The sequence below is a fragment of the Rhinolophus ferrumequinum genome, chromosome 25, assembly GCF_004115265.2.
Source record: "Rhinolophus ferrumequinum isolate MPI-CBG mRhiFer1 chromosome 25, mRhiFer1_v1.p, whole genome shotgun sequence".
NCBI classification, from domain to species: domain Eukaryota; kingdom Metazoa; phylum Chordata; class Mammalia; order Chiroptera; family Rhinolophidae; genus Rhinolophus; species Rhinolophus ferrumequinum.
In genome coordinates, this window is record NC_046308.1 from 9,988,649 (window position 1) to 10,016,001 (window position 27,353).

The 27,353-nt window shown below is 41.1% G+C and overlaps 1 protein-coding gene across 2 annotated transcripts in view; it reads right to left on the reverse strand.

Moving 5' to 3' along the window:
* The window catches only part of MED13L (mediator complex subunit 13L), a 274,477-nt gene that overhangs the window by 21,554 nt on the left and 225,570 nt on the right, over positions 1-27,353 (reverse strand). The window contains exons 10-21 of one of the 2 annotated variants that reach the window (XM_033097386.1): positions 23,496-24,227; positions 22,487-22,712; positions 21,390-21,495; positions 20,957-21,081; positions 18,177-18,276; positions 12,766-12,986; positions 12,289-12,494; positions 7,892-8,829; positions 4,073-4,252; positions 3,241-3,464; positions 1,137-1,329; positions 26-452 (exon numbers count right to left, since the gene is read on the reverse strand). In XM_033097386.1, the coding sequence (XP_032953277.1) occupies positions 26-452; positions 1,137-1,329; positions 3,241-3,464; positions 4,073-4,252; positions 7,892-8,829; positions 12,289-12,494; positions 12,766-12,986; positions 18,177-18,276; positions 20,957-21,081; positions 21,390-21,495; positions 22,487-22,712; positions 23,496-24,227 (3,678 nt within the window). The remainder of the gene's footprint in view (positions 1-25; positions 453-1,136; positions 1,330-3,240; positions 3,465-4,072; positions 4,253-7,891; positions 8,830-12,288; positions 12,495-12,765; positions 12,987-18,176; positions 18,277-20,956; positions 21,082-21,389; positions 21,496-22,486; positions 22,713-23,495; positions 24,228-27,353) is intronic. The other variant, XM_033097387.1, reaches the window with a different exon arrangement.

Sequence of the window (27,353 nt, forward strand, 5' to 3'; positions counted from 1 at the left end):
GGGTCCAAGCAGGTGAGGCGCGTACCTTTCTTGTCCGTCCTGCGGGGGCTGAGGGTTGCTCTGCCCGGGCTCTGGGTCTCCACCGCAGCCGGTGCTCGCTTGCATCCTGTCAGCAGAACTGGCCCCCGTGCTGGGGTTCTGCCCTCCGACACTACCAGTGAATCCTGACGAAGAGGTAGTGCTCATCTGGTTGACGACGGGAGCAGAGGCAGATGATGACACGGGTGGCACTGAGGAACCAGAAGAGGAACTGCTTGCTGCAGGGTTCGCAGAACTCCCATTGGAGGTGGGATTAAATGCACTGCCAGCAGAGGGCGCTGCTGATCCTGAATTTGAAGCTAACGGCCCGGCGTTCCCAGGAGGAGCTTGTCCCTGTGCTGCTGCTGGTGGGGTCTGGTACTTAGGTGGTAACAGCAGGCCGCTGTCGAGCTGCAGAGTGGCTAGGTAAGGTGCTGAAAGAGGACATGCAGACAGGTGACGTTAGTGACATTCTGCAGTGTCAGACACCCAGAAATTGAGAGTGGTCACTTTTTTAAAAATTTTGCTTTCGGGCTGCAATACTCTGGTGTGACGCCCCAAATGCTATCTCCACACTTGAACATATGCTTATATATCCTGTAAACATAGAAATGAACATGGAACTAACCACTTATTATAAATTCTGAAGAAAAACTGAATTTGAAAAGAAAGAAAATTAATCATTTGCAACATTTTCCTTTCAGACTGATTCCATATGCCCTCACTGACAAATGGGAGGCCACATAGTTAGTCTACAGCCATCATGGAATACTATGCTCCTATGCCTATATAGCTGTACAAACTTCTTAGATTCTCTTGGGAATCTGGGTTAAAAATTATGCCGTTAATACCAAGCCATGCTACTAAGGTTTCAAAATGTGGAATGAATTAGACACGACTTCTTTAGGCAACTTTAAATAGCTTTTAAGAAACATACGTGCACATGAAAATTAGCATTTACCTAGAATGCAAAAATTAGCTCTAAATATAGAAATGGAAGCCAACATTACCTGAGACAAAAGAGGCCTAATGCTGTTTGTACCTTAACAGGACAGAGGGGAGGAGCAATCTGCTAGTTTGCCTCTCTAATTCTATTTGCCAGACAAATTCCCACTTACCTAGGTGATGGCGGCAAACTTGCGCATAAAGTTTGAGTCTGGAATGATTGTCATTCTCCTCACTGCTCCATGGCTGGTTAAACCACTCGCTCACGAGCTCATCGGTCAGCTTCTGTGCCACGGTCTTCCCCACGCGCATGATCCCATCACGGAGCACTTTGCAGATGGGCTTGTGCTGCCCAAGCCTACACATCTGATGCCACAAACAAGGGGGTTATTTGCAACAGGAACCACGGCTCCATGCAGCACACTTCATTAGCAAGGGAGCTTCTTAAGCATCCACGTGTTAGCATTTTCCTTTTCCTTTTACCGTTACCACATGCAACCAAGTCAACATGAGAAGCTGGTCCTTCCTGGTAACTAATGATCGGGTACCCTGAAACCGCTATCTGGCTCTCCAAAACCTGGACTAGGGCCTCTAGAGAAAAAGAAATGTTTCTTCTGAAGAAAAAGAAATGTTTCTGCATGGAGCCCATTTCTCCTGCACGAGGGATTGCTGAGCACCACCTGATGGCTAACGGTCAAATAAAGAACTAACCAGATTCCTGCTTACGAAGGCTGACTGAGACACGTGTCCACTAAAACCTCTCAAGTAATCCCTACTCATAATGTTTTCCCATAAGATAACATTAAAATTTTATGGGCCATCTGTTAGATTGTTACAGACATTTGGAGATCACCAACAGCAGAGGCCACTGAAGGGCTGGCTATGCCGATGACTTTTTAAAAGTAAACAGTTGTTTTAGCACAATGAGATTCTGTGATTAATCTCCAGGACACTAAGTAGGTGCTTATGGCAGAGAATTAATGTAATATAAAGTAAAGCAAAGTAAGCTACTTAACTACCTGTTCACCAGCAGGAGAGCTGTATTATTGTCCCTTCCTAGAGTTGATGAAATGAAGGCTTACCAAGCCCCATGCAATTCTCCAGTGTGCACTCTTCTTAAGCAGGTATGCATTACTGCCAAATGAACAATCCTAGTAAAGTCATTAAGATCTAAAGAGATCCACAGGCCTTTTATGTTTTGTAACTTATGCTGAAGGCTTCATTCAAGAGAATGCTCGGCTTTAAACTGCTTACACGAGTTTGTTGTGTTAGGGTAAGCATGATTTAGTATGATTACGCATCCAAGGACCCGGCAGATTTAGAAATTACTGTATCCAAGGGTTTCCTTCAGTGGCTTAGTTCATGCCATCACCTCATACATTAGCATCTCCTCACTTCTTTGTAGCAACACGTGAAGTTTACTACTTCATGTGTCCTCATACATTTACCGATAGTGAATGTTCTGCTATGAAATGTTTTTGAAATTCAACTTGGCATTTAACAACCACATTTGTAATGCTTATAATATGCCTGTCACAGTTCTAAACACTTTACAAATACTAATTTCATTTAATCTTGCCAAATATAAAGCTATTAGAAGTAAAAGGTACAAAGAACTTAGTATATATGTACTTTGGCAGAAGAAATGTGGCACTTCTTCAAAGACAGACATGATTCTAATTTTTCAAAAGTAACAGGAATTTATATACTAAATATATACAATTACCTACCTGGCTATTACATTATTTATCTGTATCAAAACTTTAGTATTAAGATGAATGTAATGTTAAATAGAAAATAACAGGGACATGATTCATTAAACTTATCTTTTGATTCAGAAACTTTCAAGCTAAATGTTTTTATACTGTTTTCAGGAACTTTCCCCTTCACCATCCCCCACCCTGCCCCCCAAAACATAAATGTGCTTTCTTTTTGCAAAGCTCACCTTCTAAACAGCCACTTTCCCCTCGTGAACAATACTTTGTAAAACCCGAGCACATAAAATGGGGAAAAAACAGCTGACAGGATTTTAAGATGTGTGGTAAGGCTGGTAGAGGAAAGTCTTCTGAATCCAATAAAATGTAAAGCCAAGATGGGAAAGCAATTTACTTCCAGAAATACCTGCCAAGTTAATTCTTTTCTTCATCCTCCAACTATTTGCATTTTCTTTGCGATCTACTTTGAAGATATTTATTCTTTAAAATTTAGTCCTTTAACTAAAAACAATCTGAGGACTCGTGTCCTAAAAATAACCTGAGGACTTGGGGTCTTTCTCACCTCATATACAGCACTCAAGTCCCTGAAGAAAGTTCTGGCTCCTTCGAGCAAGGCCTCATTTTCTGGACACACCACAATATAGGCGACATCCCGGTGGCCCCCGTATGGGTCCAACAAGAGTCTCTCCCAGAATGGCAAGGAGAACGGGGAGATGGTGAGGAAGTCCTTGTCATAGCCGACCAGCAGAGTGGGGATGGGCAGCGGCTCCGGAGATTCTTCTGAACCTAAGACAACACTGCAGGTTAGGAAGGTGCTTGAGAGTCTCTTTCCCACAACCCCCAAAATTTAGAAGCTCCTGGGGCATCAGTCTGACTTCTGGCATCAGAAATGTCATTGCAGGTTGACATGATACTCTGAAAGTGTTCTTCGCATCCTCTTATTAAATGTCCCCTGAGGAAGAACTTAATTAAATGAGTCAGACCCTGGTTATACAGGTCCGATAAAATCAGAGGGCAGACTAGAGGAAGTTCAAGTTAGTTTTCCAAGCAGCACTCCATCACTTCCTTTAAGGTAAGTATTTCAATCCTTACTACGAAGAAGCCAACTAGTTCAGAAGTTCATCCAAATCAAAGTGCAATGAGGCCCAGGGAGATGAGAATCTAGTAACTACTCCACTTAGGGATTCTTTTCCTCCTTGACCTTGACTATGCCAAGAATGCTCAGAAAACTTAACACTAATACCGACTTTAGGAACACAAAGAGATTGTGTAACTTAACAGTCATGAAGAAAAAGACTCTATTTTGTCAGTGAAGCAAGGACGTGACAGTAACTAAAACCGTTTTTCATGGAACAAAAAACTCAGGAGGAGTTCGAACAGGGAGAAGAGTGTACCATAGGTCCCCCGTCCCGCCATCTTGTGGAACTGCTGCCACGTGAGCGGCCCCTGCACATGCTGGATATTCTCCCAGGTCCGGCCCGTGCGCTTCTTTTGGATGGCATCTTGGAGAAAGGGCTGCAGGGACAACAGCATACGGACCACGTCTTGGGAGGAGAGCATGCTGATGTCTAGCACTGGAACAGAAATTAAATGACAAGGAACAGACATCATTAAAGTGCATCAGCACGCTCCCCGTTCTTGCCATCATTTTGGGCCTCAGTTACAGCCCACGACAATGACATTATTGGAGGCAGAGTCTATTTTTAGTGGATTCTAAAATACTTGACTTAGGAGCCAGGAGGAAAGATATTCTTCTTCTGAAGTGAAAAAAATAATTTATTATTGGAAATAATAAAGGGGAAAATAGGTTACTCTAAATACATAAAGAGGTTAACTGTTGAACTGCCTAAAGTGGAAAGATGGATTTTTAAAAGTCATACAAACCTGTTTTCAAGGTTGCTCATAAAAAAAGAACTACAAAAGTTTCTTGATTATTGTATTACTTTAGTTTACAGATAGCAATGGTCTAATTATATGAGTGGGGGAAAGGAACTTATATAGAAGCTTTTGAAAATGTTTAAAAATGCTAATGTAAAATATTTCCACAAAACACAAAATGCATAAAGAGAAGGAATACCTTCCGTGGGTAGAGGCACGTGAAAATATTCAGAAGCAATGACAGGACTGAAAGTCGTCTGGCTACAGAGGGAGGTGGGGGAGCCATGGTTTCAGAACAAACATTCCTCCCGTTAACAGGAGGGGTTCTTAACCTAGTACCTGAAAACCCTCTGAAACGCCATGCAAAACTGTGCATGCACGAACATATGTGTATTTTTCCCCCCGAGGAGAAGATCCATAATGCTTATCAAATTCTCAGAAAGATCTGATGAGCTAATTAAGTTCCAGGTGATGAGCTATTGATCTGCACAGCTGGGTTCCTGAAGACCGTCCCTTACCCGTACTTTCCTAGCTAATGAGGGTAGAGGCATGGGGGGAAGTCTACGACGGATCTACCAATGAAATCTGACACACAGGGTGCTGAGGGTTCTTAAGACATTTTTAGACATGTCCTTGAATGCAAATTGGAGGCCCACACAGGGTTTTTTTTGTTTTTTTTTTTAATTTTGGAACAAGTCTCTTCAGGAAATTTCATACACAAATCTGGATTTCTAGCTTCTCTTCAAAACCAGGGAGACCTGACAACCCTGGGGCTGAGCCCCATATTCCTACACGAGCACTTGCTGGAGCCGAGGAGGAGCTGTCCCCTTCCGACAGTTCTCCAAGGCCACCCGCTCTCGCTGCCTGCCTGGGACTGAAGCAGTGTTCATGGCCTTGATCTTCAAGCCTGGGCTTCTTTTTCTCTTACAGTAAAGAAAACAGTAAAGTACTGCTCGCATCCATGGCTCTCTCAAAAGTAGGAAAATGACAGACCAAGAGAACCAGATGAAAAACAGACCTAATTCTTTGTGATCTCTATTCCAGTGCATACGAAATAGAAAGTGAGCTGCGAAAGGGCACAGTTTCGGGCACCGCTCTTGGCAAGTCTGGCTCCCCACACCACTCATTACAAGATCTGCCTGCTACTTTTAAGCCTCTGAATTTGTAACCCGCACTTCCCCTGCAATAAACTGTGCTTTTCTTCATATCCAGAGATGACACCACTGATCCTCCCACACAGACTGCTTTTCTGTCTGAAGGCCACTGTCTAGTAAAAGGAACCACACAAGATAACCATCCACATTTCTTTAGGGGAGGACTGCACTCTCTTTAATTCATAAATCCATCCAGCAGACCTTAATTAAAGGCCTGATAAGGATCTAAGCAGTTATAAACATGAGTGTAACCCTTGACTACTTCCTTAGGCATCTCCACCTCCAAGAAGTCTCCCGGCTTGGCCTACTCAGAAAACGCCTGTCATCCCCTACTCCACCGATCTTTGTCCTCTGGACCTTTGTTATTCTAGACTTTCAACTATATTCAAGATGCTTATATAACCTTCTCCTCTCTAAGACAGAGTTGTTCAGAAGCAGGTCCGTGTCCCATTCATGTAACCCCGCCAGCCTGGCCCCTGTTCCCCACATCCTACAGAAACAGCTCTCATATGGTCCAAAGCCATGTTGACTCCTTACCGTCAAAGCTCAGCTGCATTTTCCTGCTTGCTGACCACTCTCTTGCTTGAAACCTGGTCACATGGCAGATGCTGCAAAGCTGCCCAGGCCCTCTCCTCGTTCTATACTTTCCTCCTCCTCTGTGCCCAACTTGAGCTATCATCTATATGCCAACCATCCCTTTCCCCGCGCTCCAGGCCCACGAAGTCCCAAGTGTTCACCTGACATCTTTACTTTACAAAAGGGATCTCTAAAATCTCCAACACTCCAATTTATGACCTTTCCCCTCAGACCTGGTCCTCCTCCTGTACACCTCTCTTTGACCGACACCACTGTCCATCCAGGTCCACAAGTCACAGCCTGGGTGTGTTCCTAACCGTCTCGCTCTCCCCGACCCCCCAACGTGAACCCATGACCACCAAGTCCTGCAGTACTACTCCCTAAACATCTCTGGAATGAGGTTGCCACTTCTTTTCCATTTGCTCTGCCACGCAGGACACGAAGCCGAGCTGTTGCTCCTTACTTGCTCCACTACAAGACGCTCCTAGTCGCCCACAGCCAGTCCTGCCATTTCCTAATCCACAGCCCACATTACAGAGTAACGCTTGCTCTTTTTGAACTACACAAATTTGATGTCAATGCCTCTTCATAAAACCCATCGATGACTTGTTAGGGCTCTGTGGATGAAGACCCAAGCCCCAGCATGTCTCAAAGGTAATTTAGCCCCTTCTGGCCTCTGAGCTTCTTTCAGTTTTCTGAAGGCCCTAAGCTCTACCAAACTCTGAGCCTTCACACTTGCCATTCCCTGTGCCTGGGACACAACTCCTTGCTTCCCAGCCTCTTTACCCAGTTAACCCGTACTCATCGTTGAGATCTCAAATATTACCACTTCTTCAAGGAAGTCTTCCCGACCACCAGCCTAGGGAGGCCTCCTCCCCCGTGCTTTCACCACGGATAAGGGTTGGTAATATGCTAATTTGTGTAATTCTTTGATTAATGCCCATTTTCCAGAACAGATTAGAAAGCCCTCCTCTTTCCGTCCCCATTTTGTCCCCCAGGATGCACCACGGTACCGACAGTGAATGAGTAAGGGAAGCCAACAGTACGCTGCTCCACACTCTTGCAGCTCAACTCCAAAAACGTTTCTCAACTGGAGCTTTGAATAACAGAAGAGCCAGTGACGTGCCCCAGAAACCCCACCACGCTGTAAAATGTGATCACAGTTATAAGAGATAAAAGTGCTGGGAAACCGGAGAAGGAGAAAATACTCTAGAATTGGGAGAAGGCTTCAGGAAGAAGTATCATGGCGACTTGACCTAGAGAAGACTGAGTGCATTTCACCCTGAAAGGCTGTGCACGTCATCAGCCTGTGTACTTTCGGTGACTTGGACACTCAGCAGTCACAGGTTTCCAACATGAATGCCTGCATGAATTACTACAGGAGGACACTGTCACAAAATAACTACTGCTGCCCAAAGGGGTTTCGAGGGAAAACATTTCCCTCGTCCTTACATTTAGGAGGACATCACCATAGCTTTCACTTTCGTCACTTTTTGTTTAGAAATGAAATGTAAAATTTTGCCCTATACCAAAGTAAAGAAAGTCTGTAAGTTCTCATCACACGTAGATCATTTTCAAGGCGAACACGTATTCTGGGAAACCTACCATTGCTATGAGGCCACGAGTGCACGGTGGCACTTCTCACCAGTGCTTCATCCACTTTTCCACCCGTGGGATTATCCACGTACTGCCGGCCCTGCTCCAAGGCATTAAAGCATTCCGTCCAGTAGTCGTTATTATCTGCTTGCACCCGGTCATAACTCCAGCTCACACAGGGAAGAGTTTGGCGGTTGTTAGAGGAAATGTAGTCCAGGAAACTCAGTGAAGCAAAAGGTTGTGTGTGTTGATTCTGGAGGAGGAGGAGAAGGCTTATAGGTGGCTCCTGGGGTTTTCTGGCTCCCTCCACCTGAGGAAGGAAGGTGGTCTGACACATCATCAAGCGCCTCTCCGCGGCCTGACCAATATCAGAATTCTTCCCAAAAATATCCAACTCATCTTCCAGGAAGAGTCCCGAATTGTAGCCAAGTTTGCGATTCATAATCGCACTAAACCCACAGGTACAGCGGTACTGGTCCTCATTGGAAGAATCGGGGATGTAGAGCCCGACATCTGCCCCTTTGATGTTCATGTTGCAAGCACAGATGCAACAGCTGTCAAAGTTTCTGTCTTTAAAGATATTCATCACCGAATCGGAGAGAATCAGGGTGACATAGAGACTATGGGCTTCCGGAATCGGCTGCATGGTGGCGGGCTCCACAGAGTTAAGGGGCCGCGTGGTCGAGGGCGTAGAGGCTGGTGACCCCTGATCAGTGCTGTCATATTTGACAGACCCCTGACCACTGGCAGTGCCCCCTCCTCTGGGAGTTCTTGGGGTCCTGGGGGTTCGTGGTGTGGGGACAGAGAAGCGAGGGGTTGCTGGAGATGGCAGAACTCCTGCTCCACTGTTGCTGGCTGGGGCAGCGCTGTTCAGCGTCACCGGTGTGTTCATCTGTGGTGTGTTCAGATAGTCTGGATCTGCTAGGCTCCCGACGCTAGGCACATTACTGCAACAGATAGATAGAAAGCACCAAGTGAGACGGAGGCACGTCCCCGATGCTGGGACACACAATAATCACCCCACCTGGCCTGCGCACTTCTTATCATTTATGCGTGCTATCACTTAGTATGCTCAATTTTCTCTTAAAAAAAGGATTCAAAGCAGTCAGTGTAGTATGTGGAAAAGCAAGAAGCAAGGTATGAAGAATAAATCAACACAGCACTTTTCCTCTCCTCATTCCACGTTTAAGCATTCCTCATCTTAATCTTTTGAGGGGACTTGCACTGTTTTTACAAGACAACATGATGTTGGGTTTGGTCAATATAATTTTGAAAAACTATACTAAATGGAACTTTAACACAAGAGTTCAGATGCTAAATTAGCTAGAAGACCATAGGATGAAATTTCCATCTAATTTGCAATTATATTTTTGTTATTTTTTTGAAATTGAAAGTCTGCAGGCACACTTATTCTCTGAGGCATTCATATACATATATATATATATATACACACACACACATATATAGAATCATATATATATGATTCTAAAGTAGTTATAATCAAATGCACATGAAAATTTAACATTTTCCTAACTTCCAAAATGCAGTGCTATCTAGGCTTGCGTTTTAATAGTAATGTGTGACCACGAGGGATTTCTGTTTTAGGAAACCCACTGGCCAGTACTGCACTATAATTAATACAAACATTATATAAGCTGCTAAGAGGCCTTAGTATTAATTAGATGCTTGAACAGAGTATACACATTGTATTATAATTTCCAAACTTGTAACAGATTTCTGTGGGGTGGTAGGCAATTCTAGTTCACTTAGTAATTCTCAGTACGCTATGCATTACCTATTTTTAGTTCCCAGAGACTGATAACACTGTGTTATCTATTCGCTCATAACCAGTGACTTTTTTTTGGAATAGCCATATAGAAAACAGTATCTGCAATGTTCTGCTGTTTTATCATAGCAGAAAATTTTCTGGATGTACATTCTTAGAGATATATGTAAAACAGCATATGAGACCATTCTTTCCAATTAAAAAGTATCAAAAGAACACATTTTTAATGCTTAATTAATATTCTTTTGAAATCAATTAATGTGCTTAAACGAATGTTCATCCAATAAGCTACATATTCATTCACTTATAGTTTGAAAGAAGAATGTCATAAAGTAATGGCTCTTCAAGTAATTTTCTTGTGATTTTTAAATTAGCTATGCCTAAACCACCAGCCTGGAAATCCAAATCGGGCACTGTAAAGAAATTTTAAATCAGAGGCACAGTGATATCTCTGAGCACAGATTAAAAAAAAAAAAAATGACCCAGAAACCTTGATTAGCAATCACTGCTATATCAGAGACCAAAATAATGTGTGTAATAATGATCTTTACTCTAATTCCACTTCTTTCAAATTTTCCTGTTCAACAAAACCCTAAAATTAATAATGCAGTTCAGATCAGAAAAGGAACTATGACTACTAACGGAAAACCTAAATAATTAAATTGCTCTCCAGGTAGTAAGAATGGTTTATTATGTATAGTGACCTGATTTTTCCCATTCAATAAAAATGAACCAAGTACCAACTCTACGCGAGATGCTGGATACTCAATAGTGAAAAAGAGGGAGGAAAGTTAGCTCACATCATGGGCATCATGTCAGTGAGTCCTGGGGGGCTGAGTGAAACAAAGGGGGGTGTGCAGGGTGCTGCCGACCACAGCAGGGGGATTTCACATAGTCGAGAGCTGTGCTGTCCAATATGGCAGCCACTAGGGCCATGTGCTAAATTTAAATTAACTTAAAAGAAACGAAAAGATCAGTCTTGATCTCAACTAGCCACAACCCCAGTGGTATACAGCTACCACAGGAGAGTGGCAGGTGCTATGTGGGAACGTGCAGATAGACACAAAACACTTCCTTCATCACGGAAAGTTCTATTAACAGTGCCAGTTTAGAATACCAAGAATCTCTGGACGGCAAATGATAGATGTAATAGATCTAAATAATGATCTGAGGAGCCCGTGTGTGTTAAGAGCTGAAACTGTCGAATGGGTTTCCGAGGCTGCTGTGTTGACAGCAAATGGTGTGCCAGCCCCGCCAGTTGTACGGTATCTACTCTATTCAATGAGCTCGCGTGGGGCTGGAGCACAGCAGCAGAGAACAAGCCAGGCGCTCCTATCCTCAGTGCTTCATATATATTCGTATCGTTGTGAGTTGGGATTTCCACTGTACTTCCACAGCCATTAGCTGTGGGGGCCTTTCAAAACCCTTGTGTGGGAAGTAGGGCAGTGTTATCCCATTTTAAAGAAGGGAAGGCTCAGGTAAAACAGTCACTTAAGGTCACACATAGAATAAGCAGAAAAGGCAGGAATTCTGAGTCCTATGACACTACAGTTATACTTTCCCAGCTCTAAGGTTCTTTCATACTACCTCTCTGTCAGTTTTTCATTCCAATATTGACTTTACGTAAACAAGCATAAAGCTGGTTTATGATATTCAAGTTGATTTCATTAAGATGGTTATATGTGAAGTCATGGCTAAGGACCCCACAGATTGAACCTGGACCACAAATTTGTCTTACTGGCTCCTAAAACGCCAACTGTGAATTAACTGTCAACCTGTCAACATTTTTAAAAAGGAAATTTACATAAAATGCCGATCTCCAGTCTCCCCCCATTCTGCCTAAACAACTCGCTGCAATTGAAGCAAGTGCCCCTTGCAGTGGGACGATCTCTCGGCAGTGCACAGAGACCCTGCTGCCCGCTGCCCCTCGCTCCTCACAATGACGGCGCAGCACAGGGCCGAGGGTCGTTTTACTCGGTCCAGGTCATCCCCATATTGCTCACCTGGTCCCCAAAGAAATGTGAGTTCGTGGCTTTTTATTCTATAGAACTTAAATTATTTTCTTAAGAAATTATGAATCACACAGCAAAGTTACTCTGCATTGTTGACTTAAGTGTTATTTTCTGGACAGCGTGAAATATGTCCAAGCTATAATCAACTCCTGCTTTGCCTTCCCCCACACCACACCACCATTCTGTTGCTGCTTTCTTACATGTGGGGTAGGTAACGGCGACATCATCTATGTTAACACTTCCCTTCCAAGGGCCTTAAATCAACACATTTAAAACCATCCATTTCTATAAAGCAAAGTGCTCACCACCACTGCTTACCCCAAAAACACTACCAACTCCAATCTAGTGCTCGATTCTATGGTAGACACTGATTTGACATTGAATAAGCAAGAACATCATGATTTTCTACACAAATAACCTTAATTTTTCCATGTACATGAAATTTAGATAAGAAAATAATGCAGATTTTCAACACAAAATAATGTGCCAAAAACATGAGTGGCCAATAAAAACTGCAAATAATATGCTACTGTCCTTGTTTTTACTGAATGTTTAGCTGAGATAAAAATCACGTTACATGTGGTAACAGACACAGTGCCTGCACATACTTGTAACCATCTCTAATGAAAGTGGCTGCAGGCGGCATGGGCAGTTGTTCGATTTTAGGAGGGACTGCCCACGAAGGCCGAAACAGACAGGCATCGGGTATCTTCAGAGGTAGCAGGCATTGGCTCGGCAACATCTTCAGCGGAGCAAACATGGAGGATCCCACAAAAGGCTGAAACGTTGGAACTTTGTGCACAAATGAGAAGTCCTGCGAGAGCAAAGAGAGGTTAGTCATAGTGCTGGTAAAAGACTTAGGACGTATCACAGTAGTAACAAAAATGACCATACCTCAGTAGAAAATGCTAATGCCCAAATTTTAAACTAATCAAAAGACACTGTAATTAATACACCAAGCAATGTACTCAGAGGATTCTTAGAAACTTATGTATACATGGCGTATAGATATTATTTTAGAGAAGATGTAGCAAATCCACTTGAAAACCACGCTGCCTTGGTAAAGTTAGTATGTTGGCAATTACCTTTATTTCCTCGGGCTTGGGACTTCCTAATCCGTCTTCCACTTCCATTTTGAACTCAGTGAGCTGTGTTGAAACCATACTGACCATTGGGCTCTCCATCATGCCTAACGCTGTCGCTGTCTCTGAACTGATTCCGTCTTTATAATTCATCACGGGAGAAAATGCAGGGTGCTGCTCCAAAGATGGAGGGGTGGGAAACATCCTCTGCAGGTCTGCAACTGCTGAACAAGAAAAAAAACAGACTAAGCCATTTATTTTAACAGGCAGGACTTCTGAAAAATCCCTTTTCATAGCCAGGTATGCTATTTGGTATCAGAAATAACATTAATTAAATGCTGATATCAATTACACAATAGAATATTAATAATGGAGAAGGCTACCAGCAGAAAATGATCCTTTCCTGGAACTTTATCACTATCCTCTGGATGCTTTATGATTTGGCCTCACATTAATTAAGTGAACAAAGTCTATATGTAACATACTTTATTCCTTCCAACAATTGATTTCTTGACTTAATGAACTTAATAGAAGCTGGGGAAATTAGATGAAATAACCACTATTAAAAGTTCTATCCCTGCTGGGGCAGCCGGAAGGCTCAGTTGGGTAGAGCGCGAGCTCTCAACAACGAGGTTGCCGGTTCAATTCCCACATGGGATGGTGGGCTGCGCCCCCTGCAACTAAAGATTGAAAACGGCAACTGGACTTGGAGCTGAGCTGCGCCCTCCACAACTAGACTGAAGGACAACGACTTGGAGCTGATGGGCCCTGGAGAAACACACTGTTCCCCAATATTCCCCAATGAAAATAAATAAATAAATAATGGTTAAGATGGGAAATTTAAAAAGAAAAAAAAAGTTCTATTCCTGTTTACAAGTTTACAAGTATGTATGAAATATTTCAGCATTATATAATAATTGTTATGCAGCAAATTTTACGTGGGAAATCCATCAGCCATTATATTACAGAAAATAAAAACTGCTTCGAGCTATAATGGTGGTATGTTATTAGGGTTACTCGCTAGTTTGACAAATCCACAGCACTTACTGCTCTTTGGGGAAATGGTTCCACACTATTCCCTTTCCAAATTGGCATTAAAATAAAACTTCATAGTTAGGATTAACAAACCTACCTAGAACCAAAAGACAATTTACTGAGAATCAACTGGAGGGGGAAAAGGATCTTTTAAGAAATATTTAGAACGGTGATGCTCAACCCTTTTTCAAAAAACACATTTCCATATACCTGAGGTTAAAAAAGCACTGATTCTTCAAGTAGAAGTGTATGGAATTGAAACGGAAGTTGCAGTTGTGAAATTAGGCCACTAGAGGGTGTCCTGTACAGCAAACTCATTCACAAATTAGGAGCCACAAGTTGGAACCAGTGATTTGGAATGGTACCTGATATTCCAATTTCTAATCATATTGCTCTTTCTAGCAACTTCACCATTTAAACAGGCAAACAGTAGCCACTGAATAGACTGACATATGACTTCTAGCTCAGAATCAGAAATCGATAAAGATTAACTGCATCGTGCTCTGTGCCCTGGGCCCAGCTGCTCCCAGCACAGCATGGGTCAGGTCAGGTCACTTCCTCTCTTGTGTCCTTGGTTCCTTCATCTGAAGAGGAAGGCTTGACTAGATATGAGATTCTCACTAGGTTTTCTTTCATTCCTTCGTTTACCAGGGAGGGGAAAGCCTCTACCATGTGGAGGCAGAAAAGAGGTGAGAACCTCTGGATTGGATGATCTTTACCATGTTTCCTATTTAGACAATTATATAATTCTGAATAATTTACCCTCTCTTGGCCTCAGCTGCTTATCTAGAAAACATCGGAAGGCAGGCGCCAATAAACAGGGTTTCAGATCCCAACTTGCACTTCCATTAGAGAAGCTCCATTTCCATTTATTGTCTATAATAGAATTCTGTATGAGATTTCATTAGACAGAATGGTACCTGCTGCTAAGAAAACAAAACAAAAAAAAAAGAATAAAACTAAAACCCCCCAAGTTGACCTTCGAGGCACCTTCTTGCTATGACAGTACTTTACTCTTAAGGAATGTAATAATCCATAGAACTAGGGATGCAATCCAAGCCGAGTCAGAAACTATCAGAGAACCATTGGAGATACTATGCAACTGATAACTCTGAGGTGGGAAAATAAGTCTTTAAATATAGCAGCAACCAGACCAATTATGTTTTCTTTAAAACAAAGCTGAAGCCTGTGATATAGTTAGGTTACACTTGAAAAGTATCCATTGCCGTTAACCTTGAGTTCCTATTCCTTTTTCCAAGCCAAAAAGCTGCTACTAGTCAATTTTAATACACAATTAACCTGTAAGTGTAATTTTTAAAACTAGGAGTCCACCTCATAACAATCTTCAAACTCACATTATAGATATTAATCACCAAGTAGATATCTGGAAAATAAAGAAACTGTATATATTCTCTTTGAGTAAAAATGACAATGAACTTAAAACAGAGCCTTTCTTTCACTTCTAAATATTCTGGCTATGATACAACATTTTACCAAAAAAATTACTTTATTAAGTTCGTTTTAAAATTATCTAAGAAATATAATAAAGGCATTTTCCACTTAGGGCTACTCAACTTCTTTGACACTACCTAACACAGTTACATATCTCAGTTCATCAAAGTTTATCAAAGATAAATGATGACCAAAAAAAAAAAAAAAAAAAGTATGGATAAAATGAGATTCCACCAGCCAGAGATTCACTTTAGAAAGTGGTCTTCAACATTCTTATTATCAGATATTCTTAAGGAAGACTCTTCACCTCTCTAGGTTCAATTTCCTAAGCTGCAAAATGGAAATAATATCTCCATCATACTTTTGTGCACATTGAATAAGGTAATGTCTACACAGAAAGGAACAGTTTGCCGCAGCAAGTGATGAACTCAGCAATCATCAATCTTCCCTCTCAATTTTGGTTTCATTGGAAAAAAGATGGAACTGCTATTAAGTTACAGGGAATTTCTGAAGAAAAAAGGTGACCCTAAAGAAGTTTTGAGATGAAAAGAGGAGAACTAGACTCAAAGGGGGCAAGGCAGGAAGGAAACCCAGAGAAACATCCTGGTCCTCTAAACTAGAAAAGCGTGGTTTGCCTGTTCAATCTTCTTCCTAAAAACGGCTAAGGTGAGAGTGGGAACAACTACCAGAATGGACTGGAGTTGAGATGCTGCCGCTTACTCACTCACATCCTGCCCACCTGTCGAGGTCCCCTGTACTTCACTTGGAACTCCCTAAGGACGCCAGGCATCTCCTACCCTGTACATCAAGCACATGTACGAGACTGAAGGCCGCCAGCCGAAGCACCATCACTCATTTCTCAGTGTTATCCCTGCACCAGAGCTCCTGGCAGAGTCCCTTGGAAACAGTAAGTGCTCTTGTAGAATAAATAAATAAAGACAACTCAACATACAACTCTTTCATTTTTGCCTCCTCGTAGACTCACACTTCAAATTGACACGCTTTCTAAAACGAAAATTCATAAGCAATTGGTGAACAGTAAGACCTAAGAAAAACACTTCTGTTTTTATTATAACACAATACTACTAACACATTCCTGATGTTAAATGATCCCCACTTGTTGCTGTGTGTTGCTTTCTTCATTATTACAACAAATAATTATGGACCTATGCTGCCCAGCACAGTACCCACTAAACCACATGTGGCTACGGAGCATTCAAAATGTGGCTGTCCAAACTGAGATATGTTGTGTGTTTCAAATATACACCAGACTCCAAAGAGTTAGTACCAATACCTCAATATCTTTTATACCGATTACATTGTAAAAATGACAGTATTTTGGATACAAGTTAAATAAAACATACTATTACGATTAATTTCACGTTTTTTTTTAAATGTAACTACTAGAAAAATTCAAATTACTTAAGTGGTTGTCATTTGTGGCTCACCCAGTATTTCTATTGGATGGTGGTGTTCTAGACATTAAATTTTATAATAAGTCTGTCTTTCCACCTGAATGCACAATAAAGCTATTGCAGAGATAAGAACCTCTTGCCATGCTATTTTCATTGTCATGTCTTGGGAGGAAATACTGTGTGTATGTCAATATATACACATACTTTGTACACATTAAAATGATCCTCTTGATTCATTATCTGTATTTTCCCAATGCTAATATTTTTGCTATATTCCAAATTCATTTTTATACCCTGTACTTTATCATAAAATTTTGAGTAGCTTCTTTTTAAAACAATTCCATTTTGAATAAAAATGAAACGAGAGTACACCATATACTTGACTGGGCAATGACACTAACTAGCAGAAGGGTTTGTGAGTGAATATTCTTGGACGAGTTATCAGACATGTTAACATTTAATATCACTACGTACCACTGAATGTCAAAAAGGGCAGCGGATTAACTGGTTCAACACAAGGGGAAAAAAATTCACTCATCTGACCTATTCCATATGTATCTACTTTAATACTGCTTCTTTTAATCTGTGAGTTCCATATTTGTAAAATTCTGCAGTGCAGAGTAATAAAAAAAGAAAAATGTTTAATTAAAAAAACTACAGCAACTGGCTGGCTATCATTATTCATTTTCATACATGTCATGCTTGAGAAAGCTTTGCATATTTTAAAAAGCTATGGATCCACTAAAGCTGTCAAAATTCAATCTCTGTATACTTCACACTTCTACATTTGAGTAAATCAGCTCTACATTTATAGGTTCATAAAACTTTTTGACTCATCCCTGTGACATGGTGGTTTTTCCCCTCAATTTGTTCTCATTACCAGCTGAAGTTAATGAGAAGGTATTAAAGAATGATTTGCAATGGAATTATGTTTCTGCTTCAGAGTATCCACACAAGCTACCCTGACTTTCTTTTCTCTTGTGGAATAATGTGGTTTCTTAGGGCAAAGAATAACTAAAAAAAGGAAGTTTCTCTTCTTGTCAGCATACATAATAAAGCTAGTCTATCTCAAAAGGAAACACAAAAACTTCAGTATGAATCAGGAAAAAGGGCCACAGAAAACAAACAGTACTCATTATCCTCATGTGAATTAAATTTATGAAAACTGAAACATTTTACACAAGCTCTTAAAGTGGAATATCACTTCAAAAAATCTGGGCAGCATTTATCCTAGTAGGAAAGGGCTATTACAAAAACAAACCTAAAACATCTCTTTCCACATTTTAAACTATAAAAGTTAATTAATTTGAAAACAAAGTGAAAAAGCATTCAAATTAAGATGGCCTCTTAGCTGCCTGCCATCTTAGGCATACCAATTTACACAAGCTGCACGCAGCAGTAAGTAGTATTCTGTTAAAAGGAGATTAGAAAGTAGGTGAGTCTCTGACGCAGCACCACCGAGGACGAGAACAGTGCATGCAAGTCACACGGAGCTCCATGTCCTTTTCTTACTTGGTGGGTACGGAACAGCGGCTCTCCCATCCTTCCCAAGAGGGCGGTCTTCAGTCCCAACCGTAGGCATTTTTGATGAACGCAGTGCAGGTGATACAGCCTAAGAAGAGAAAAGATACGTCCTTATATAGTGTTCACCAGGTGAACGTCTAGAAATACCAGCAATGAAACAAAGGACATGGTTACAAGCTTGTCATGTGCGAGAAACTGACTGGCTGAGTCTTCTGAATTTTCAGGGAGCTGGTGAGGGCAGATTGTGCCATAAAGCAGAGCCTGCAGACCTTTAGCAAATCTTCCCTCCAGGTCATTACCAAGTCGTTTCAGGGCCAAGATAATTCCATTAGGGTGGTGCCTTCAAGTAATCACTGGCTATCAGTCTGGTTTTCCTTCTGTTTGGAAGAAGGCAGCTAAAGATAACCTCGAGTCCTCTGGAACTATTTTTTATTTTCACCACAAAAACAAAACATGTATCTTCTGCTCCTATGTCTATAGTCACTGTTCATCCTCACAAAAAAATAACCGTATCTCATAAAATCATTGAAATATACAGAGGTTTTTCTTTCATTTGTTATTCAAAGCAGATTAAATCTCTTAATAGGCAAGATTATCTTTAAGAGCCCAACTAGGCAAGATAAAACAAAGCAAAATAAAACAGATTCTCACACACAGAAGGCCTTTTATTTATGTATACTTATTCAATGTCATAGAGTTTAAGTGTAAAATTAAATTCAGAGACATTTGAGATGAAAACTTGGACAACAGCCTCCCAACTGCAGTTACTTGGAAGATGAATTAGCAAAATGATTCTAAGGTAAACTGTTCCCTTGATTAAATGCCAGGGTAGAAATCAGAGTAAAATAGAAACAGTCATTTCAGAGAAATAAAAATTAGATTAAAAATGTCCCACTCTCCTCTGTATATTAACAATACTAAGACTATATTAAAGAAACAAAGCAAGCACTTCTTCATTTAGTCCAAGAGTAATTCATGATTTATACAGAGAATTTATACGGACAATGGCTCAGAGCAGAGACAGGCAGATCACTAGGGGTGGTGGCTGTTGACAGTACCAGGCTATTCCATAACGCTTGGTTTTTTTCTTTTCTTACTTCTTCTCCCTTTCTACTTCTTTTTGCTTCCTTTTCTTTTCACCACTTGTTCCTACCATCACCACCAAAACATCTAACCTAACGCTCAGGATCATGAAAACCAATCCGAGGTCATGTTTGGCTTTAGGGAGATCGTGGAGCTTAAAAAGGATTTCCCACGCCTGAATCGACAATAAGGAAAGGTGTTATTTCCTCCACCAAAGTTTGCCACATAGTCCTTTGCCTTCATGCAGCCACTGCCTGAATTCAGATTCTCATGTTTCAATCCAACGAAAGTTATCAAATAATCCTCCTGCTTTCTGTGTCAGGCTGATGAAAAACAGCGCTCACTGCTCCCCGGTCAGGTCCACACTCAGCAGCCTTCAGAGGAACTGGCAGAGTTTCAAGTCCACGGCACTAAGCATGGAACACTTCCCCCAGCTCTATCAATCTTTAACCACCATTCAGAAAACAGACCAATGGAACGGTCTACTCATTATCCCCCAAAGCCCAGCGAGTTCACTCTTGTTGCTTAACCAGGCTCATTCCAGGCTCAAACTAAGGTCCCTCCCTTGCCTGTCACTCACCCAGTCTTTCCACATTTCAAGTCCTATCCATTCCTTAAGGACGTTGTGATCTCATCATCTTCTAAGTATTTATAATACTAATGGGGTATAATATCTGTTCATCAGATACATTCCATTTTAAAGTGAGAAAGGGCTTTAGAAATCTGATTCCTACTTAACCTTCAAGCTTAAGTTAAACACCACTCACTTGTCACTTTGTATTATACTTGAACGTCCAGCATCTTTAGATACAGGTTAATAACTCCTCTCACAGCAAGAAGTATATTTCTAACTGTATTTATCTGCTGTTTCTTCTGAAGTCTGTGAGCGTTTCAAGTATAAGAGTGGTCACGTAATAATATTTGTAACCTCTAGTACAAACTGATCATCAAATGATTAACAAATATATGTAAAATGGATGGATGGGAAGGAAGATAAATACATAAATGAAAGAAAAATAAGCTAATAAATTGATTTTCTTGAAGAGAGGGTCGATCTTACACATCTCTCACTCCCCCAGAAATAATAGACACTTCGACTAGTCCTAAGGTACAGAGTTGGTAGGAGGCCAAAGACACGAATTTTGTGATCCAGCTCAGCTGTCTGCAAAGAATATAACTGCTATCTGTCACTTTAATCATATGATGCCTTGTATTATTTAACTTCTTTGAGCACAAATTCTACTTCCCAACTATGATGCCATAATCCTAAAAAGTAAAGGTCATACTTGCATATTTCTCAAAATGTAGACTAACGTTTGACTTGTTAAACGAAAAAGTTAGGTGGGCATTATGTTTTAAAATCTGAGCTAACAGGGTTACATAATATATTTCTTTTAGTCTCATGATATTTAGAAGGATTTTTTTTTTTTAATAAACGTGAAAGCCATTAGTATTTATGACATTAGGAATAACACGAATGAAAAAAAAAAACATCGACAAAACCCAAGGAATGTTAGAAACTACACTAACAAATTTCAGAATCCTTTCCAAGTTTCTGAAAAGCAACCGGAACCTGAAATAACAGTCCCAAGGTCAGCAGCCCAGACGAGGAAGAACTACTGAGGCACCGACAACAGTCCTCCCATGTAGGGACATCTCTGTTTGTGTCGCTCTGGCAGACTCACCCCAAGCTCGTCGTCATCGGAATTATCAAAGATGTTGTCTAAGTCATGCAGAGAAGGTGCCAAGTCTGTCACCTGCGTAAGGCTACTGGAGCCAGCTCTGCCAGCAGCATTATCCTGCCGGACGTCTGCGGGAAGAAGACAGGGGACAGAATGAGCACCTTCGTTCAGGGAGAGGAGTGAGGAGAGGGCACGGGTCTCAATGCGCAACACCTGCCTGTGAATTTTCCCCATTTTCAGTTAAATTTAGAGACAGTTATTTCCAAATATGTTTATCAGTTTTGAAAGGAACTGAAAAACAAACGCTGAAAAATGTATTAAAGATGAGATCAAATTATTGCTATTACAAAAAGACTATAGCTTTAGATTGAGAAGCATCTCCCTCGCATTTTATTTTAGCAACAATCCAAGTGAGGCAAATAATCATTGTACACACCTGTTTTAGTAGCAGAACTGAAAATAGACATGGCATTTTTCCCATCAGGCACCGGCGTGGAATGACCTGGTGTAGTGACATCCTTGGTACCAAATCCATCCTCTGACTGTGTAATAAATTCAGCCAAACAAAACACATGAACACCAACCCAAAGTGTGGAATATGAGGGAGAACACAAAGAATTAGAGGGTAGAATGGAACTTGTTATGAGCACAAGTATGATAAACCATGGTCTATGCAACCAAAGGAAATAAAAGATAGGTCCTTTTCCCTGAATTTAAACAGAACAAAAACTCCCACTCTTTCCCCTCAATCCTATGGAGTATTCTGAGTCAATCAGGGTTTTAGGCCTAAATGGTACTGGTGGCATTTGATTACAGACCTGCCATGGTGTTAAAAGCTGCCTTTAAGAACATTTTAGATGCTGAATTATGGTTCAAGCTTTCTGGGTCTAGACAGATCTCTGTAAGGGCATTGAAGAAGCATTCTCCTGAACTATACTGGCCTCTTTTAATTGTCTTATTTCTGCTATGCTCAAGAATACCTCTTTAAATGGCCCAGTATTTTAGGATGTTTGAAAATTTACGGATAAAGACAGCAGACACCCCCAGTACTCATTTTTGTGACAACGGAACCAGTAAAATTAATACTGACACAGTCTAAGAGTGGTGTTGATATGAAAGGTCAGGCGCTTGGAACAATAAACATAGTAAGCGCTCGATAAACAGTAGATATTGTTATCAACATTTTTTTTCCTTTACATTTTGGGTATTTGGGAATCATAATTAAAAAGAAATAAGCAGGGAGCATAGGCCAACAAGAATTAGCATATGAGAGGAAACATGCACTGTACAAGCTAGCGCCTGGAAAATATGAGGCTTCATTTATGTTCGGCTGACTTTTAAACAAAGGTGAGCCATGACATAAAAAGGAACAATACACTGTTCAGTACGATCGTACCAAGAGCATGAATATGGGGACGGAGCAATCAGGCAAGACTATCTCAAACATTCTGCCTCCAAAGTTTTCCCACACGTGTTGTGCTGACACAGATCGAAACCCACACCATGCTGGACTCGCTCTCTGTTAAATGGTACCTTATTCTTTTTCAGGGAATCTTTTTCTGTCCCTTGTTTGCATTTCTTGTTTGCTGTAAAGATGTATTTTATGTCACCGTCCTCGAAGGTATATGGGTCGTTGACTTCTCCCAAACTGTCTCCAGGTTGTTGTGACAGAGGCAACGGGTCAAGGAAGTGGAGTGGCTGCATCTGGGGCTGCTTGTCATGCCAGATTTTAAACCGTTTATTGGGTTGTGCTAAGAGTCTAAAAGGGAAAACAAAGGGCAATTTAGGCAAGATCAAGTACAAAGATGGATGTTTAAAAAAAAAAGAACAGCACTTAATGATTTAGAGCATTTGCAAAGGTTACACTAAACTTAAAATTAATTCATGCACACAGTGAATTTCTTTTAGAGATTCTGCTCACAATTAAATAAAACTCCGTGGCCCTTGTGAGGGATATAAACTTTTGTCTCTCATTCCATGGATTCTACTTAAGAGCAGACTGCCTAGGTTCGAATTCCACCTGTGTCATTTACTAACCGCATGACCCTAACTTCTTTCTTAGCTATGGAATTAGGGTAGTAAATAACACGACTGTGGTGAGGATGAAGTGAGATAATCTGTGTAAACTGTTAAGAATAATGGGTGGCTCGAAAGCGCTATAAATATTATTCTCAGACACGTTACATACCTGAATGCACACAAAGCCTTCCTTAAAAGTGTCAAGAAACAAAGAAGGTACTGGCCGCACTACGGAAAGTCTGGTAAAGCTATAGTCTTTGACTCACAAACAGCAGGCCAAAAATAAAGTAGTGCTAGTACACTAAATGCCACAATGAGACCTTTATATGCTGGCATGTTGAAATCATGACACGTGTGTTAAACCTCACTAACGACAAAGCATTTGACTTTTAAACGTTTTCCAAATGCAGAGTCGAGACTGTGAAGGGAAGCCTCCTTCCTTTTGGATCTGACAAAGCCCTGGTTCTTGGGGGCCTCAGCCTTTAGTGGGAGATCAGGTGGACGGGGTGGACAGTCGCCTTACCTTTGCAATGCAGTGCTCTCTGAGTTTCCCTCCGTTTTGTCATCACATCTCTCAGCCTGGAGCTCTGGGGGCCGGAACTCAGCATCATCGATGGGCGGGAGACAAAAGCTCTGCCACCACTTATCAGACGACTCCAGGTTCGAGGGCCTAATCCCACAATATAAGGCTGTCTCGCTGACCTCTGCCATCAGGGGCAGTCTTTGGCCGACGAGGACAGTTCTGTCATCCAGAGTGGACAATTGCTGGAGCTCGAGCCCATTTCCATAGAGTGCTGGATTCACAGGGACAGATGGTGGGTCCAAACTCTCCGTTTCCTGACCTCGTGGCTGAGGGCTGAGTGTTGGTGGCAGAGGGGAAATAGGGGAATGAGGGGAATCCATAGGATTCAGATTCATTTGCTTGCTTGTATTTCTGGAAGGCACAGCCATTTGCTTATCATACTTCCTGCTGCTAGACACCTCTAAGGAGGAGTCTATCCCTGCCAACCCGAGCTTCTGTCCGGGTGCGTCTTGTTCCACGCATAACTCTTCAGCCACAGAGGGCCTATGGTGGAATGGTACCAAGGGTCTCTTTTGCATCTTGTCTCCCTTTTCCTGTCTTTCTGTTGTTTTGTGCTTAGAAGAAGCAGGAGGTGGTAAAGATGAAGATGATGATGGTCCTGCACTGAACCCTGGTTGAGATATTGTGGGAGGTCGATTGGGTCCTACAGCACAACGTTTTAGAAGTTTATGCCTGAAATGAGAATTAAAATGAAGTCAACAAACATCCAGATGAAAATAACTGCATCACCATTCACAATACAAAACAGATGCCTCTTCAAGGTTATGTCTTTTTAAGTACGCATTAGATGCACGAACACACCAAAAAGGACTCTCGGCGTTAATTATATTTTTAATGACTAAAAACTGCAAAATCCTGATGGAAAGTGATGAATCAATCACATACAAGAAGGTAAGAGACAGACTTCTTAAGAAACAAACTCATACAATGCTAACTCCTAGAAAATTACTGCTTTGAAAAAATCCCTAAATCTTTCAAATTTGGTGAAGGCCTCAGATAATCTATTCATACTGCATCTTAAAACGAAAAGTTATGAGACTGTTTGCCAAGAAAAAAGCAAAAAAAGCTTCCAATTTCTATTTCATAACACTTTACTAACTACAATATAGAACAGTTTATAATGGTTTGTAATGTTGTAAATCGGGAATAAAATAACTGTAACTCTCCCCCAAAGAGTGAGACTAAGATAACAAGGGTGAATCCGAAGAACATTTAATAGCATAAATATACTATAAATCTCATATGCCACTATTATCTGAGAAAGAAGGGAGAAAAGACAACTTTGGATCTTAGAGACACATTAAAGTGAGACAGCAGTAAAAAAGCTGGGAGTGGATACATCTTCAGACGCCTCTATCGGAACTGTCTAGCCAGGAACAGCAGGTCTGCTCACATCCTAACACACTGCTTGGCAAGGATGGGTGTGAGAAACTGCTCAGTAAGAGCCCCGGATGATGCCAAGGTTTACTTTGTGCAACCAAGTTATACAGCAGGTCGGCCAGTTGTCTCCCAATATATATATCACTCCCAGGAAAAATGTAAGCTCTCCAGTAACTGAGGCCGCTCGGGTGGCATCACTTTACTGCTGCATTGTACTAAATGGTGCCCCGGTGGGCAGTTAAATGGATTTGTGTGGCCGCATGGGATGGGTTAGTGGAACAGCAGAGCAGGATGGCCACTCTGCCCCATAAGGCCATTCAGCAGTGTGAGGAGTGGACCGGACCACTCCACGTGGGTGTGGTAAGCCTGCAGTAGATAATCTGCAAATACTCTTGCCAGAGTCTTTGCTACTCTGGGGGTAAAAAAAATTCCGGCTTTGAAGAAGTCTGTCTAAGCATAAAAGTATTGTCCATAAGGCAAAAGTTATGCTTTAAATCTCCCGGGCACAGTACCACAGTAAGAGATGAATGTCTCATCTGAAAATATCTCAATTATCTCTACTAAGGGTGCTTATCTTAAAACCTAAGCTCTAAAAGTCTTTTACATAAAACTTTTTGATTTGGATTTTCTCAAAGAGCATTTAACCACACCAGTCCTTTGACAGATATCTGATGGTAGCCTCTTCAAAGCAAGGGCTTTTTGCAAAGTGATCATTTTATAAAGTCATTTTTTTTCAGTTGTATTTAATCACTCAGTTACATTGTGAAATGGTCCGAGTTAGGGATACACCAGTAACAGAAGAGCATTGCAAACTTCTGCACAGGAAAGGGACCTCACAGGAGCAGGCAGTGGGCAGGGCAGGCTCAAAGGCCAACTAGATGCGGGGGCTGGTGGTGACAAGGAACCACAGGCAGGACCAAGCAGTGACTAAAAGAATGGGGACAGCAGACTGACGAGAATGGACATTTCAGAGGAAGTCATTATAAAATTGCAATGATAAAACTGATTTAGAAAATGAAGAAAAATAAATTATAAAGCTTCTAGGCTGAGAAGGAAAAACTGTGATTTAAAAAAAAATGACCACAATAGGGTACCTGATTTGGGAGAAAACAGATATGTCAATATGAAGGATATTTCTTAAAGGCACCCCAAAAAATACAAGACTAGAGTACATGTGAGAAGTCAGGTCTATAGATAAATATTTGGAAGTCAATGGAATGGAATGTATAACTACAAGAAAGACCAGAGGGTGTTCAAATTTGGTGAGGAAATAGAGCAGTAACTCCAGAGGGCAAAAGAAAAAAAAAGGTGTCATTTGCTTATTTACTTTTCAGATAAAAATAATTCAAGGTAGCAAATAAAAATGTGACATAAATCAGTAAAAGGGTTATTTTTAAAAAGTGAAAAAAATATAGATTAAGGGAAAGAAAAAATAAGATGTAGGAACAAGTGAAGTTAAATACACTAAAATTTGTATCCTACATACTTTCTAAAGGTGGACTATATCTTGAATACGAGCAGTTTAAAAACCAATGTTAACAGGAAAATACTTTTTTGTCACATAATTTATAATGGCCTAGCGACAAAAGTAAAACAGGTATTCAACTGGTATACCACACTTATCCTGAGACTAGAGAGAGATTCTCACATGTTCAGAGAGAGGTCGCTTAATGAGCAAATAGCTCCTTCAAAAACATCCTCCTTGGAAAATCAATCATGAGTTTCATTAGGCTGATGTTTAGAGCATCTCTCAACAAAAGGCTGACTATGAAGGCAGAGCCTGATAAAAGAGGACCACCTTAAGGGGCCAGGGAAGACAGGAAGGTGTCAAAATGGTTGCAGAAGTGTGCACACCCCCCCAGGGGACATGCTGACCACCACTTCCCCAAAGCCAATTCTTTTATGCCACATTAAGAACCCCGATCTAAACTAGAGAAATGAATGGCCATCTTCTAAAGATGCTTATCTCAGCTGAACTTTTTCTAAGTATTGAGTGGTATCAAATGTGAAAACATATACTTGGCAGCAAAGCTACTCTAAGTTGCTCATTAAGTGAATAATTATCAACACAGGTCCTAATAGTCACTGAGCTGGGGGGTTAGAGCTGACATACACTTAAGATATTTAAGAACCCTAATGAAAACCCATGACAAGAAGATTCTTGACCACAACAAGGAGTCAAGGAAATATCCATGAGGAATGCAAAAATTTTCTACAGAGTATTTGGGTCCTATTCAAATATCTAAACGAACGAGCAAGAATCTTAGCTTATGGTAGGTGTTGTTATAAATCACTACCTCAGTCATCAAAAAACACCAGCACCACCAACAAAACAAATTATCTATGGAAGGTCTATTTATTCCAAATTCTATTAACTAAAGCTAACTTGTTTAATATTTATCTCTACTTTAAAATGAA